This window comes from Betta splendens, chromosome 5, assembly GCF_900634795.4.
Source record: "Betta splendens chromosome 5, fBetSpl5.4, whole genome shotgun sequence".
Classification (NCBI taxonomy): Eukaryota; Metazoa; Chordata; class Actinopteri; order Anabantiformes; family Osphronemidae; genus Betta; species Betta splendens.
The window spans coordinates 19,581,076-19,595,907 of NC_040885.2; the positions used below are offsets into that span (position 1 = coordinate 19,581,076).

At 48.2% G+C, this 14,832-nt stretch overlaps 2 protein-coding genes across 11 annotated transcripts in view; both read right to left on the bottom strand.

The window, feature by feature from the left end:
* Window positions 1-39: 39 nt before the first annotated feature.
* smpd4 (sphingomyelin phosphodiesterase 4) lies at window positions 40-9,615 on the bottom strand. 6 transcript variants are annotated; one of them, XM_029151279.3, is made up of 20 exons: window positions 9,483-9,615; window positions 9,058-9,140; window positions 8,836-8,922; window positions 7,882-8,018; window positions 7,718-7,793; window positions 7,314-7,419; window positions 7,178-7,230; window positions 6,835-6,983; window positions 6,559-6,691; window positions 6,025-6,096; window positions 4,465-4,602; window positions 3,404-3,558; window positions 3,240-3,330; window positions 3,028-3,125; window positions 2,793-2,956; window positions 2,497-2,702; window positions 2,142-2,372; window positions 1,745-1,876; window positions 1,221-1,349; window positions 40-997 (listed from the first exon to the last, which is right to left on the bottom strand). In XM_029151279.3, the coding sequence occupies exons 2-20, from the start codon at window positions 9,094-9,096 to the stop codon at window positions 677-679; spliced, it is 2,517 nt and encodes an 838-aa protein (XP_029007112.1). In that variant the 5' UTR covers window positions 9,097-9,140; window positions 9,483-9,615; the 3' UTR covers window positions 40-676. The 6 variants fall into 6 exon arrangements, with proteins under 6 accessions (XP_029007112.1, XP_055364885.1, XP_055364884.1 ...); XM_055508910.1 differs by lacking the exon at window positions 9,483-9,615 and having other exon boundaries at window positions 4,513-4,602; window positions 6,031-6,096; window positions 9,058-9,476; XM_055508909.1 differs by lacking the exon at window positions 9,483-9,615 and having other exon boundaries at window positions 6,031-6,096; window positions 9,058-9,476.
* A 1,378-nt stretch (window positions 9,616-10,993) lies between these two features.
* Window positions 10,994-14,832, bottom strand: part of si:dkey-49n23.1 (semaphorin-3D) — a 27,812-nt gene continuing 23,973 nt past the window's right edge. For all 5 annotated transcript variants that reach the window (XM_029150810.3, XM_029150809.3, XM_029150808.3 and 2 more), the window contains 6 exons: window positions 14,583-14,671; window positions 13,704-13,745; window positions 13,467-13,624; window positions 12,492-12,556; window positions 12,243-12,388; window positions 10,994-12,170 (listed from right to left, as the gene is read on the bottom strand). In XM_029150810.3, the coding sequence (XP_029006643.1) occupies window positions 11,736-12,170; window positions 12,243-12,388; window positions 12,492-12,556; window positions 13,467-13,624; window positions 13,704-13,745; window positions 14,583-14,671 (935 nt within the window). In that variant the 3' untranslated portion in view covers window positions 10,994-11,735. The remainder of the gene's footprint in view (window positions 12,171-12,242; window positions 12,389-12,491; window positions 12,557-13,466; window positions 13,625-13,703; window positions 13,746-14,582; window positions 14,672-14,832) is intronic.

Here is a 14,832-nt window from a genome sequence, read left to right on the forward strand (position 1 = left end):
AACTGCTGGACAGAACAAAAAGAAAAAAGACAAAGTGTGTTTGATGTTAACGGTTTTTAATTTTTGAGTTTTTTGCCCTTTTAGTCTGTTTGCAAGATAAACAACAAATATTTAGTCAAAGTATCTAAATAAAATAATTTTTATACAAAAAGTGAAGCCTCACAGCAGCTACAAACAAGTGCAGTTGATTGATTCCTTTGGACATAGATGCTGGAGTTTTACTGATATTTGTCGCATCAGGACACTCGTGTCTGGGCCGGCGTCTTTTCAGATCACACAGAGCAACAGTGTCCTGAACGCGGCCACAAAGTCCAAATTAAAAACAAATCCGTACATCTTCGCTGTGCTTCCATTAGGATTCCTACACGTTAGTTCTGTCTCCACAGGAATCAATGAAGAGCAGAGTCAGTCAGCATTTAACAAGCTCCTGCAGGAAAGTTTATCGAATATCAAAATTATCTGCTCATCTTGACATTTAGAAACCTACTGTTTTGTAAAATTAAACATCAGCAAAAAAATTCAAATAAAACCACTTGGGCTTGGAGAATAATACACAGTTTTACAAGTCACGCTGGCAAATGAGTCAGTTGCAGCCTCAGATAAATACCACTTCAATAACCATCAGGGACCTCAACAGTAAAACCTGAGCCTGTGTTATTGTAGGAAGACCGAGGAACTAGTGTGACTTCAGTTTGTGTCCAAACACGGCCATGAAGAGTCCGTACAGAAAGCCGGCGCCGAGGATGAGCACCGTGCTGGACACGGGCCCAAGCGACAGAAGGGCTCCCAGCACGTAGAGCAGCAGCAGCAGCAGCATGGTCCTGTAGCTGGCCAGAGGGCGCAGGCTCAGCCGCGGCCGCCGGTCGCTCCCCGGCGTCCGCGGTGATGCCGGGCTCTGCCTCTGCTTTGTTCCAGAAGCCGGGTCGGTGAAGTAGTGACGACTCAGACGTCCCAGGAAGTCTGGACGTGAGCACAGCGTGCTCATGTGGTCTCCAAACTGCCACAGAAATATGGGACAGCTTTTACACTAAAACCATTTCATGAACCAGGGCTTTTATTACAGTCACAAGCTCATTAACACATTAGAGTCAAGACAGAAACATGATCAGATTTTTAATTATTGTTGTTGGTTAACTTTTTAAAGCATCACCAGAAAAAACAGGTCTGATCAGGTGTTCAAACCTCTCTCAGTTATGAGCCAGGCAACCTGCTCCACTCACCCTGTCATTGAGCAGAGAGGAGATCCTGTAGAACAGCCTGACCAGCAGGGCGTTCTCATAGCTCCGGATGGGCTGGAGCTCCGGGTCTCCTTGATACTGGATGTCAAACCTGCGCAGGCCATTTATGATCTGCACAAAGGGAAATACTGTCATTTTTGTTGGTGGGGATTCGCAGTCATCCGGGTGAACAGTCTGAAGGTTGAGTCATGTCAACTGGATTTTCACCACCACTCCAGGTGGCTTCTTCAGTCTGAAGGTTTCCCCTCCCCACTGGAACGATGGGCTCGTTATGAGAACAAACGGCTGAGCTCTCAAGCGCTTCCCCCATCGTCAGAGAGTCCTTGGGTTTGTCCCCACCGTGAGAAGGGAAAGGATACACGTAAAGACTGAAGAAGCCACCAGAAGTGGTGGTGAAACATTTCTACTTAAAAGTCTGATGGTTGAGTCAATGTCAACTGGATTTCTTCCGTCAGGGTTTGTGTTGCAGTGTTGGATGCTCGTCCTGCTCATGGTCAGACACTGACCTGCCTCCTGCCCAGGTCAGTCAGGATCAGGCCATTCTCCCCCTGAACGCAGTCTGGCAGCTGTTTGCAGTTGCCGTCATCCTGAGCCGAACATAGGTTTGATATGAGCTGAGTCAGCTGCCCCTGGTTCAGCTGGAAAACAACCACAGACAGATTTAACTGAGGTGGACACACACACACAGCTCCGTCATCTTGTCAGGACTTTGCGCTGATAACACATCCTCTATAAATGTAGTCATAAGAATCTGTTTCTTGGACCTGCACTAGTTATGTAAGCAGCGCTACATGTGTTTAATTAAATCTATGACACGTCTCCTGTTAAATCTGGTGATCCAGACATTTTCCAAGTTTCCTGAATGTTTACTATGCGGCCATTAACACATGAGAAGTGCCCAACCTTGAAGATTTGACACAGGTTGTCCAGAGCTCTGTCCAGGAACTCGTGGGTCTTCTTCACACACTCCCCGCTCTCCTCTGTTTCGGCCCCAAAGAAGGTGTTGTTAAGATCAGAGGAGCCCAGGCCGAACCAGGACAGGAACGAGTTGTTGGCCGCCACCTCATTAGAATGATCAGAGATCCTCTTTGCTGTTTGTCTGGCCTGTGCGATGATCTGGATCAACTTCATGATCTGCAAACAGGCATGAAATGGAGTCTGAGCCAAAGCAACAGGTATTTTCAGTGGGACTACACGTGGTTCAGGACTATGAACGGTCCTGTAGTTTCTTTACAAAACATGAGCAGAGTGAACTTACTGCTCCTCTGAGCTCGGTGCCAAACATCTGTTTGTACTGACAGTCCTGTCCCTCCAACGCGTAGACGTGGCTCTTCACCCTGAACACCATGTCGGTCACCACCCGTTGCCGTGACGACAGGTAGCTGCCTCCTTGACTCGGCGTCAGGTAGCCGCGGGGCTGCCGGTGGTGGAGGACGTGCTCAGGCTCCAGAAATAACTGCTCTCCTGGGAGGGAAGTGATCGGCTTCAGGTTGATTCATCCACAGCTTTCATTTCCATCAGCAGCGACACCTGATGTCTGTGTTCTGGTCTCACCTTTCTGGATCATCTCCGTAAGGTTCTGCTGAGCAAACACTTTGGACACCCGGAAAACCATCAGCGCATTTTTTGCATTAACCAGATCGGTTCTTATTGCTCGGTTCAGGAAAACCTGGAAGAGCTTTGTGTATATGAGCAGGTTCTCCTGAACAAACAACTCCCTGCAAAAGAACAAGGTCAGGTCAGTCAGCAGCCTCGTTTCAGTCGTACTTGGATCAGCTCCAACACCCACCATTTGTCAGGTACTGCTCGGTTTGGGTCTGTCTGAGGGTTGCTCTTCTCCTCTGTGTATCGCCAAGGTTGGATGTAACTGAGCCACGTTTCCAGCACCTAAACAACCAACACAAAGGTCCTCAAAGCTTTACAGCAGATGTTACTGATGTAAAGATTAAAGTGTCAGTCAACAACAAGCACAACAACACGTTGTGGCTAAATGAAACTCACGGCTCTGAAGGAGGCGTCCAGGGGCCAGTAACTGAAGCAGTGCTGGAGGAACAGGTACAACTTCTGCTGCACAAAACGCTGCACCACCACCCTGCAGAGAGACCCGTCAACAATCACACTGATAAAGGTGAGAAACCATCTTTTGATGACTCCAACTCTCTGACCTCTTGAACTCCTCCAGCGGGCTGGGGTGAGTGTGGGAGTGGGCCGACGGGGAGGCGGACAGCTGCTCAGGCTTCAGGCTGTTGGAGAACGCATGCAGATGTTTGACCAGGAGACGCACCACCAGCACGTGCTCCTCTGTCGGAGTGAAGGGCTCCTGAAAAGACAAGCTGTTAGAACGCGCTCCACGCAAACAAGGCAGCACCCGCTCAGCAGCCCTGCTTCATCACCAGCCAGTCAGAAAGCAGCCAAGCCACCAGCAAAGCTCCGAGCACAAGGAGCAGAGGTCCCACGCTGCCGTTTCACCAGACGAGGCTTTAGCCTCCAGTCCAACACAAACAGGACGTTTACACCCAGTGAGCAGGAAATATAGAGAATAATACTTCTGGGATTTGGGTTTAGACTTTAATAAATAATAAAATGAAAACGTGGGACCTTAATACTGCATCGAGCTGCTTTGTTCAAACGCTGCAGTGTTTCCTCCTCTGGGTAACAGCAGTGAACAAAAGCCTCTCTGAAGTACAAATTGATGACAATTAAGCATTTATGTCTGGCAGATAAATGTTTTAGTAACATAGTATGTTTTACTGTTAAAATCAAAAAAAGAAACAACAGGCGTGATGTCATGCCTTTAAAAACAAAAAGCAGAGAAGAGCCACACCATCAAAAACATCTGCCCAAGGATTCAGATTTTAAAGCATCAATCCAGGATTTATTGTCCTCAAGGATACTTCTCTCACATGTATAATCTGACTAAAGATGCAGCAGCTAAAATGCTGTTTCTCAAATTTGGGGTCCAAACTACTGCAACAGTTATTAAACCACTAACTTAAACAGCTGTTAATGTTAGACTGTTTCTTATTTGAATGATAATGAGTTGTAGATCTCAAATCAGTAGCACATCCACTGTAACACCAGCAAACCGTCTGTTAACAGATTAAATCACTAAGTACTGATGTGCAGGAGCAGGATAAAGCAAGCGAACGCATGGCAGCCAGTGTCACTGGGGCTGTAGCTACGAGAGAAGTACCCTTGACTGGGAGCACGACTGACTGAGCTTTACCTCCAGGAGGCCCCACAGGGCCAGGGGGGAATGAAAAGGTAAAAGTACTTGGTAGGTGTGGAGGGTCCCAGAGCCTGGTGGGACGTGGGGCTGGCACGGCGTGCTGGACATACTGAGGCGGTACTGCAGCAGCGCCAGCTGTTCACCCGTAACCACCAGGAGGGAGAGGAAGATGAGGAAGAATGAGGACAAAAGGTGGAACAACAGCAGCAGAGGAGGAGGAAGGGAAAATCACAATAAGTGATGGAGGATGAGGAAGGTGTACATGAGAGGGGAGGCAGCAAACAGAGGAGAGTCCAACCAGATGGAAACGAGGAGGAGAAGAGGACAAAAACACAAAGAGAACAGTGACTATGGGACAACTATGTGCACAGACATACGACAGGAGCGCTGAGACGGGAGCGTGTCACTTAAACTGATATTCAACACGTGACTGATTCCCTTCAGATCACAAAAAGGTTTGATTAAGATGAAAACAGGTGACGTTCACGTTAAACTGCATTAGCTCAAATGTGATCGTTCCCGTCCCTGATGTGTGACATCAGAGTGAACATTCTAAAGACAGGACATCCAGTGTTTATGTCCAAACAAACCCAGAGACTTTAATTATGCTGAGTTCTTATTTATACTGTAGTTCAAGCTACAATCGTACAGTTAGAGAATGTGTGAAAAAGAGAAGTTACACAGGAGCATTGACCTGTACCCGTTTCACACATCCCCAAACAGGTCTACGTTAAACCAAAGGGTCTAACACATAATTAACTGCCACCCTTCATGAAATGAAACTCTTCAGGGAACGAAGCTAAACTATTTGAACTGAAACTCTCAGGTGACAACAGACTCCTGGTGGCCCTTCACCACGTTGGCTTGTGTCTTTGGGTTCTTTTGTCACTTATTTCCATTCACTAAATATGTTGGTTGACGTAAAGGTTTGATTTCATAAAGCGGGCTCATCATTAACTGTTTGTACGGTGCAGGTAAAGACCAAACACCAGCGTGAAGTCGATGTTTACGGCAGAGTATATCCAGTCAACCGGACCCTGAGCTGTGACTTCAGCAACAACACAGAACAAACCAGACAAAAATTCGGCCACACATGCAGCATGCAAAAGGTTAGGAAAGGAAGCAAAGCACCAGCACGAACATGCAACTCCAAACCAGACCACTACAGCAGGAGCAGGGCAGCCTGCCTTCACACTGCAGCACACCACCGGTCCCATTAAAGTCTCTGTTGGCCAGAAAACGTAGCGTGTCTTCATGCATCCGCAGAATTCAGTTTAACAAAGCTGTCGCTACAAACCTGCTGCAGTGCGAGAGCCGTGACGTACAGAGCCTCCTCAGTGCTGTAACGTTCTCCCCAGTCCGCTCAGGGCGGCTCTGCTTTCTACCAGCTACAGTAGGTTTTGTGTCGTAAACTAAAATTTTGCCAAACTTTAAGCAGAAGCACTGTGAACCTGCTTAACACGGGGAGGGTGCTGGGTAAGAAGTGCTCAGCCAGTCAACAGCCGGCCATGAGATGCTGCAGTGGAGGAGAAGAAGGGGACAGGAGATGCGTCCTACCTTCACCTGAGGAGACTGCAGCTTCTGGTACATCTCCAAGGAGTAGTGATGCAGCCAGATCTCCACAAACATCTTTGGAAAGGGGAAAAAAACACCATTTGAACCGCTCATCAAGGGCTAAAAAATCCTCAAGCACAAATATCTATTTTTATTATCTATATCTAAATTTTCTATCTTTATGCAAGAACATGGGTTGGCACGGACGTGTAGTGTGTAGCACTGTCGCCTCACAGCAAGAAGGGCCTGGGTTTGATTCCCGGGGCGGACCGGGTGCCTTTTCTTTGCATTTTTGTTTTGCATTTTACATGTTGTCCCTGTGTCCACGTGGGTTCCTCCCTTCATTGGTCACTCTAGTTAGTTAGTTAGTTAGTTAGACCTGTCCAGGGTGCACCCCCCCTCTCGCTCTAGCACCACCGCAACCACGCATGGGGTTAAGCGGTGGAAAATGGATGGATGTGAGAACATTTTAGACTTGCATTACAAACATGTACATACATGTGAGCATGATAAGTTGTCGCTTCCTCAGATCATTACCTGTAATAAAGTTTCAGACCTCCAGATTTCCTGGGCTGAGGGGTCTGCGTTAACCGAGGGCTGATGGAAAATGTGGTGTTTCAGGAGACTGGGGCTGTGAACGCCATAACCAGCAAAAGAAACACCAGATGATCTAAGAGAGGTTTGACAGATAGTTAAAGTTATTAGAGATTCACTTGTAGTAGTACACACACATAGTAGTATAAACAAGGCTTGTCTGAATTCATCATTTGTGTGCGACGCTGAAATCAGACAGAGATAATAAACGATAAACACCTGGGTGACGGTGCAGAGACGGAGCCTCTCGAGTCGAAAGGCGAAGGGGCCACGCTTCCTTCAGAGGGGAGGAAGTACTTCAGGTAGGTGTCCACCAGCACAAAGTAGGCGCTGTCTGCGGAGCTCCCATGTTGGCCTGGGGGTGAGTTCTGTAGAAAGAGCACAGTTTAGTTTTCCACGTGACAGAAAACACCAGCGGTTCAACGTTTGGTCTCATAACCAACTTCTAGGAATCACAGCAAGAATGACATTCACCATTGTTTCTGATAGACGCTCTATTGAACAACAAATCCTAACTGTCATGCTGCTGTCATTTATATAGAACAACCGTTGGCAAACTCACCTTTGGCGTGATGAGACAGTAGGCAAGACTGAACATGAAGTATTCAAATGGGTCTGCAGAACGTTAAGGAACCTCTAGACTGCGCTGTTATGTGTTATATACACGTTCTACGCCGGTGCTGATGTTGGAAGGATACTGAGGGCGAGGCTCAGAGTCAGACCAGACAGGGGAAACTGCAGCTTGTTGTGGAACAGTGGGCAGTCTGGCAGAACCCCCTCCTGGATGCACGCTTTCACCGGACCCTTCAAGACCAAGCAGAGGGAAGGACACGAATCACATAACAACAACACAACAATAAACAACTCTCTTTCGGAGGATGTGCAGCAGCTACAGAGCTGAGCAGTTCAGTGTTAGACTCAAAGGAAAATGCAGAGACAGGAAATATTCTACAACTGGAAGCTGTTGATGTGAAAGGGTAGCTGACCAAAACTGAAAATCATGAAAGGATGCTAATGCAAACACACTTTAAGCTTTGGATCTTTATACATAGAGGAAATGAGGTCAATAAGGAGCAAAGACTAAATAAAACAAAGTTCTTACTGGCAGATAGCTGACAGGTATTTCATATTTGTAGTCTTCTGCTTGTAGTTTATACACAAGCTTCATCATCGGCCCACTGAGAGGAAAATGAGAGAACAATGGTTGTATTGGCTGGAATGCATTGATGTTTGCTGAAGCTGTGCTTTAGGAGGAACTGTAGGTACCTGGGGTTCAGAAACTCCATCACAATGTTGTACTCGTTGCTCCGTGATTGCAGGAGTCGCAGGTTCCAGCCAGCAATGACGCCATCCAGACTCCCAAACACGCTCTCCACCAGCCAGGGGAAAATCAAGTGCAACTCCTGAAAAGGAACACACACACACACACACACACACACGGTTGAACAATAAGCAGCACAGTTCATAACGATGCATCTCCTGCTGCAGCAGCTGCTGTACGTGTTTAGTGGAATGAGAGGAAGAAGAATGCAAATACTATTCAACACATTAATAATATTCAATAATATTACTTTCCAACACATGAGATCAGCAAATTGACGTCAATAGACTCTGGTGAAGAAAGATGTGCTTTAAATAAAGATGCCATTATCCCAACTGTGGCTGAAGGTGCTGGAGACAGAGAAACCATCTCAGCCACACAGTCAGTAATGCTGCTGTCTGGTCCTCCTCTCAGTACAGCAGCTGCTCACTTGTTCACAGTGACACCACACCGGGAAAACGGCAAAGAGATATTTTCCTTCTCTAACGGTTTTGTCTAATAAATATTGGACTGGTAACTCAAAGAATTATGACAAATTACTGATATATGTATAAAGAAAGCATCACAACGTCCAGCCAATAAAGTTTGGGTTTCCAAGAAAAAGTATTAAAAAGGAATCTTTCTGCGAAAAACGTATAAGCTTTTAATTTCTCTTCCTATGGACAAAGTGCTGCTTTCCTCAAACACACGCCACAGCGGAAGCAGAGGAAGCTGAAGCTTAAACCTCAGATTGACTCTGTGTCACTGTCTCATCCACAGAACGGCTGGACGGTTGTTCACTTAATGAGTGAACGCTGAGGTCCCGGCTTCATTATTTAGTGTTGAGGAAACATCTGATGTCATTTATATTTAGTTAAGAAGTATTGGCTCTTAGTGATGGGTCGTCTGAGCAAACTGACCTTTGCTGGATATTCATCAATGATCTTTACCAGGTCTTGGCATCGCTGGAGGAGAGGTTTGGTTGTAGAATCAGCTTTAAGGTTTGCCTGGAACAGCAGCACAACGCATTTAGTGAAGCACAACACCAGTTTTTACATGTAACTCATTAACTGAGTGACTTCAACTCAATCTTTAAACAGGGGGTTAACCCTTTAAAGGTTCAGCTGGAGACCGTCACTCACCAGCAGGTAACTGGGCTGTTGCAGCGTTGGCGCAGCCATGTAGGACCTCCGCTTTATTTCTGTCCACTGCTCTCGGATCCCACCTGTTGACGGGTAGCACACTCAGAACCGGGGCGAACTAACGTTATAACAGCGCCACGCGGTCCAGAACCAACCGAGCACTAAAACAAGCCCCGTGGAGGCGGATCAAGTCTCGGGTCTGAGGGGAAACTCGCCAGGAGCCTGAGCGGGTTCGCTAACGGCTGCTAGCTGCCATCGCTAGCGAACACGCCCGCTGAGTGTGCGCCAAACACGCAAGATCCACGAGCGAGCGCTGAAAACAACTCAGCGAGCTCCGCTTCACGGTCGCTGCTCACAAAACTGCTAGTTTTCAGTTACTTTGCCACAAAGCGTGTTTCCACTAACGCCGTTCAAACACAACGCACCGTTCGGCCGCCGCTGACGTCTTCTTCTTCTACTGTTGGCGTTCGTGTCGGAGCTCAGTGCTGCCGCCGCTGACGTCTTCTTCTACTGTTAACGTTCGTGTCGGAGCTCAGTGCTGCCGCCTTCTGGAGAAACGTGCGTCCAGCAGCGGCCTCTTCTGCTTCTTCTTTCTTTCCTAACCTCACAAACAAAACAAACTAAAAAAATAAACTTTCAGTGATCTAACATTCCGTTATTGGTTTATCTGTCTCCTCTTTACAGCTCTTTACCCCATATCACCTGCTTTCAAATTCAATATTATATCCAATTCCAACTTTGCTTTATTTACTCTTTAGCTCTCTATCATCCTTTTCCTTTGAGTCCTATGCTTTGGGCAATAGACTATTACGTGCTCTACTGTTTCTTCCGCTCCACATTCACACTCTCCTGTCTCATGCTTTTAAGTATCTTCTTTGTGCTATTAAGTCCTGTACGCCCAAACCGCATTCTGGTTCTGCTCAACCTCCTCCAATTCCTACTACATCCTATTAGTGTTCCCGCCTTCCTTTGTACGTTGTAGTATGCTCTTCCTTTACTTCCTCTATCCTGTTCTTCCTGACAGTTCATTTTTGCTCTTTCTTTAACTATACTCTTTATTTCCCCTTTACTATACTTTATTTCCATATCCACATTTCTCTTCCCGCTGCTTTCTTGGCCTGTTTGTCTGCTCACTCATTTCCCTCTATTCCTGTATGTGCTGTACAAACTGCACCACCACCCCTGTCCTCCTTATTCTATGCACTGTGTTCAAGGTCTCCACCACCACATCTTGTCTAGCATCTGATTCTATTTGTTTAATACTTATCAATGAGCTACTTGAGTCTGAACCTGTTACCACCCTTTGTGCCCTACATACCTCTACTCACCTACAGTAAGTGCAGACAATTTTGCAACTAATTCCCCTGTAAACACTGATAACCCATCACTAATTCTTCGTCCCTGTTCTAATCAGTCTTTGGTGCCACAAACGCCCACTTGTCCTGGATGCATCTGTGTATATTTTTACAGACCCTCTATACTTCAATCAATGTATTTTTCCACCTCATTCACTCTAATGCCCTCCTCTCCTTTCCTTCCAGCAGACTCACATCCACATCTATATCTTCTATCACCCATAGTGGAACTATGGCACCGTTGGGCTTACCTCCCTGTTTCCTACTTCCATTTTGTTCACCATTTCTCCTATTACCCACCCAAAACTCCTGATTTTCCCTATTCTGGTCTTCTCCTGACATTGTCTCAACACTACCAGCAGCGGGCGGCCTCCTGTGATCAGCGCTACTATGACAGTACACGTCAAGTGTAAACAAGTATAAACTTATCTCAGCAACGCATCCTCTAGTTCAAGGTTATCACATAGAATGTTGAGTGACTCATAGCAGAAATGAGTGTTTTAATTTGCTTCATTTCACACGAAAGCGTTCACTTCATTATATATGTGTATTATCATATACAGTATAAAATAATTTCTCGATTTCTCAAGAGTTCTTAAAGTTTATTAAAATGTAAAGTAACAAAACATGTTCCCATTGTATTTATGACAATTTATGACATAACACTGGAATAAAAATGTACTAAAAGAAAGAAACTATCAAAAATAGAGTTCTGTAATATACATAGTGTGAATAATATTAGTAGATATGTCGCAGAATTATCAAGCTTTACATACATTTTCAAGCAAGGTCCATTCCATGTGTGTGTTTCACCCAAGGCCTAGATCCCAACGGTGTAGATCAGCACCACAAACACACATGTCATATGTATCTGTTACTAAATTCAATGTTCAACCAAAAACTCCAAAATCTTGAAATATGTCTGTATAATATTTGAAGTCATGCTGGCACAGTTCTTACGTGTTCAGCAGCATCTGAGCACTGACAACGCAGCGACTCACGAGCAGCTGTTACACATGAGTTGTAATGTTTCCTGCTGAGCTTTGGCACAATCTGCTCGTCCTGTGGTTAAACCCAACGTGTTTGATTGACATGACCAGATTCTATTCTTCTCTTTAATTACATGATACCTCTACTACTTGTTTATTAGTGAGATCAGATCTGCAATCCGACTGAAGGCTTTATATTAACATTTGCTTCTAATGTTGCTGTAGTTAAAACCTTGATAGTTTTAGTTGCTGCTCTGGAACCCTTGTTTCTACATGGGCGGATGTTGCAACGCCAGCTCCCGTTTGCTCCTCTGATGCTCCTCCCCCCATGCAGCTAGAGAGGAACCTGGGGCGGGTTGTTCCTCCTCACGCGGGCTTTCCTGCCCTCGTGCTTCAGCTTCTCGCGGAACTTCTGCTGCCGGCGCTTCTCCCGGTGCCACAGCTGCTCACAGTACTCGTCCACGCTCGGACTGTTGCTCCCCAGCTGCAGGTCTTTGAACCTGCGCCAGGGGAGCGGCTGCAGCCTGTGTCCCGGCAGTGGAGCGGCTGGAGCGAGGGGCACCCCGGCGGAGCCCCCCCCCACCGGGCCGCCCCCCGCCGCGCCCGGGGGCAGGCTGCTGCTGGGGATGACGTGGAGGCGGTACCGGGCCAGGACGTGGCTGTACGAGTGCTCGCGGCTGGAGCAGGTGTAGGTGCCGGCGTCGGCCGGCTCCAGGTGCTGCAGCAGCAAACCCCGGCCCATGTGCAGGTGACGGTCGCTGTGAGGGAGCTGAGAGACGGCGGGAAGACGTCAGCAGCGGTGAAACCACATCGCTGGTTTGTTGACAACCAACATCAGTACCTCTAGGTCCTGGCCAGGAATGGGCCGGGTCTCCACCTGCTGCAGCGTCCATCTGAGCTGGGCCTTCGGGGACCGAGGGAGACACTCCAGGAAGGTGGAGTTTCCCTCCACTCCGTACAGCGGCTTCACCTGCACCGAGGCAGAGTCTGATGGAAGAACAGAAGGGTCATGAGTGACGCTGCCCAGAGGCGCCACTAGAGGCTCCAGCGAGTCACATGAAGGCAACGCATCTCACACACAGACACTTACCGTCCTCTGTGATGGGACACTGGCTCCAGGGGTCTCCATACTTCACATCCTGCCTCCGCGCTCGCCTGACAAACACATTCATATGTGTGAATAGTGCGTCAGTATTTATGTGTGTAAACAGTATCTGACTGGAGAGCGTTCGCTCCAGGCTCCAGCAGGAGGATTTCAATCTCCTCCGTGCTGTCGCCTCCTCTGGGAGAAAATGTGTGGAGGAAGCTCAGAGCACAGACTGTGAAAACAGAGCATTGTTTGGACCCTGGTTTAGTGTCTCCCTGCGTCGCTCGCTGACTCGGCTTCCTGTCGGCTTCCTCTCGGCTTCCTGTCGGCTTCCTGCCGGCTTCCTGTCGGCTTCCTGTCAGCTTCCTGTCGGCTTCCTCTCGGCTTCCTGTCAGCTTCCTGTCAGCTTCCTGTCAGCTTCCTGTCAGCTTCCTGTCAGCTTCCTCTTGGCTTTCTGTCGGCTTCCTGTCGGCTTTACCAACCTCTCTTCCTCATCACCCTGCTCATCGTCTTCTCTCCATCTGTCAGCGCTGATGACACCAGGGTGAACTGATCCGAGTTTAATGGTCAAAGGTCAAATGTCAAGGTTACAGCTCTGTCTCATCCTCACGATATCACAGGAATGCCTCGAAGGAATGTCGTCACGTTTGGCCCAAATGTCCCGTTGAACTCAGAAGTGGGTTGATTAGAAATTGAAGGTCAACGGTCAGAGGGCAAAGGTCGCTGTGACCTCATGTCTGTCACATTGTAATTAGACCTAGGGCTCAGAAACCCAGAGGGGAGTTTCATTACATCTGGCACAAAGGTGCGTTTGGGGAATAAAAGCTGGACTCGTAGCTAAAGTGAAGAATGCGGTTCATCTGGTTGTTCCAGACAGAACTTTAAATTCACCGTAGAACGAGACGAGCGTCTGCGTCTGTGCTGAGTCAGCGAGGCTCCATTTGATCCTGACACACAACCAGTGATGGAGCTTCTCACCTCCGGCTGCTGGGGAAGAACCTGGAGCAGGTCTGTCCGTCCCAGGAGCAGTACGGGTCTCTGGCCAGGCAGCACTCAGCGCAGCCGGCGCCGTACAGCTCGCAGCGCTGCAGGCCGAGCTGGGCCACGCCGAGCTCGCTGGACACGTACAGCTGTTGCTGTGGAGCAGAGAGCAGACGCCATGAGCTGACGCCCGTTCAGGGCTCATGGACCCGAAGGACGGCGGCGGAGACCTACTCGCTTGGTGGACAGCTCCATGCTCAGGACGGGAGTCGGACTCTGTGGACGACATGGACACGCGATCAAACACTGGGTTCTGTTCATGACTGAGCATCTGATCTGAGCATAATTCACAACGCTGCACTTTGGAGAGAAACGTTCCAAACAAACCCTGAAGGACGAGGCCCTCATGTCTATTGGGTCAAATCGTAGTTAACAAAGGGAACCCAGTGTTCTGCAGCGCTTTGCGCTGGTTCTTGGCTTCCATCACAGGAACGAGGAGCAGTGGAGTCTGAGGAATGTGTCTTCAGCGCCGCTACCAAGATTAGAACCCTAACGAGCGCCTTGTCTCCTCAGAGGCTGAATGACCACAGCTCCGCTTTCTGAGTCGCTGACTCGTTCGGCGTTTCATTAAGGGAGTCAGCGACCTCTGACCTCTGGGAGCAGAGGGTCCGGGCCCGAGCTGAAGCAGGAGAGACGGGCTGCACGCTGGTGTGGGGGTCCGGTGAGCCAGCACCGCAGCCTCCTCCTGGTTCTGGCCCAGACCCATAAGAGCCTGACGCGGGTCGTCTGATTCTGATGTCTGAAGGTCACATGTTCACACATCGTAAACCCAGGCTCCTGAGACATTCGGGTCTACATAAATCTCCGGTTCTGCTCCTCTCTTCCCTCTCTTATACTTCCCCTCCCCCCCTCCCTCGCCTCCTCTTCTCCCCCTTATGTTTGTTTGGATAGAGGAGCTTGGGAAATATGTGGCCTGAAATCTGCTCTTCTGTTGCTGGAGCTGCTCCAGACAAATATATTCCAGTGGAAACTGCACACGGAACCTCTCCCATCGCTCCCAGTGCCCATCGACTCCTACTGGTTCTGGTCACAGATGGATCTGGTGCAGCTCACCTGGAACACAGCCAGCTCCTCCAGAACCAGCTCCTCTGTGTCCCAGTTGTCTTTAATCACCGACACGGCCTTCACCACTTTCCCATCATCTGCAAAATGACATTTAGGTCTGAGTCAGTGCAGACGAAACAGGACAAACACATTAAACTGTTACCAAAACAGAGGCCTGTTGAGCTGACAGCAATTACACACAAGGATCACGTTTAATTAATGGTCGAGTACAATGAGAGAAGAAGCTGCTGAAACCCAG

Bases quoted from the DNA above. Each gene is read 5' to 3' on its own strand.
- smpd4 (XM_029151279.3), bottom strand. From the start codon at position 9,096: ATGGCTGCGCCAACGCTGCAACAGCCCAGTTACCTGCTG. The intron at 7,794-7,881 runs GTACCTACAGTT...TTTTCCTCTCAG, and splicing joins ATGGAGTTTCTGAACCCCAG to TGGGCCGATGATGAAGCTTG. The intron at 3,559-4,464 runs GTAAAGCTCAGT...TTGTCTTTTCAG, and splicing joins CCCTGTGGGGCCTCCTGGAG to GAGCCCTTCACTCCGACAGA.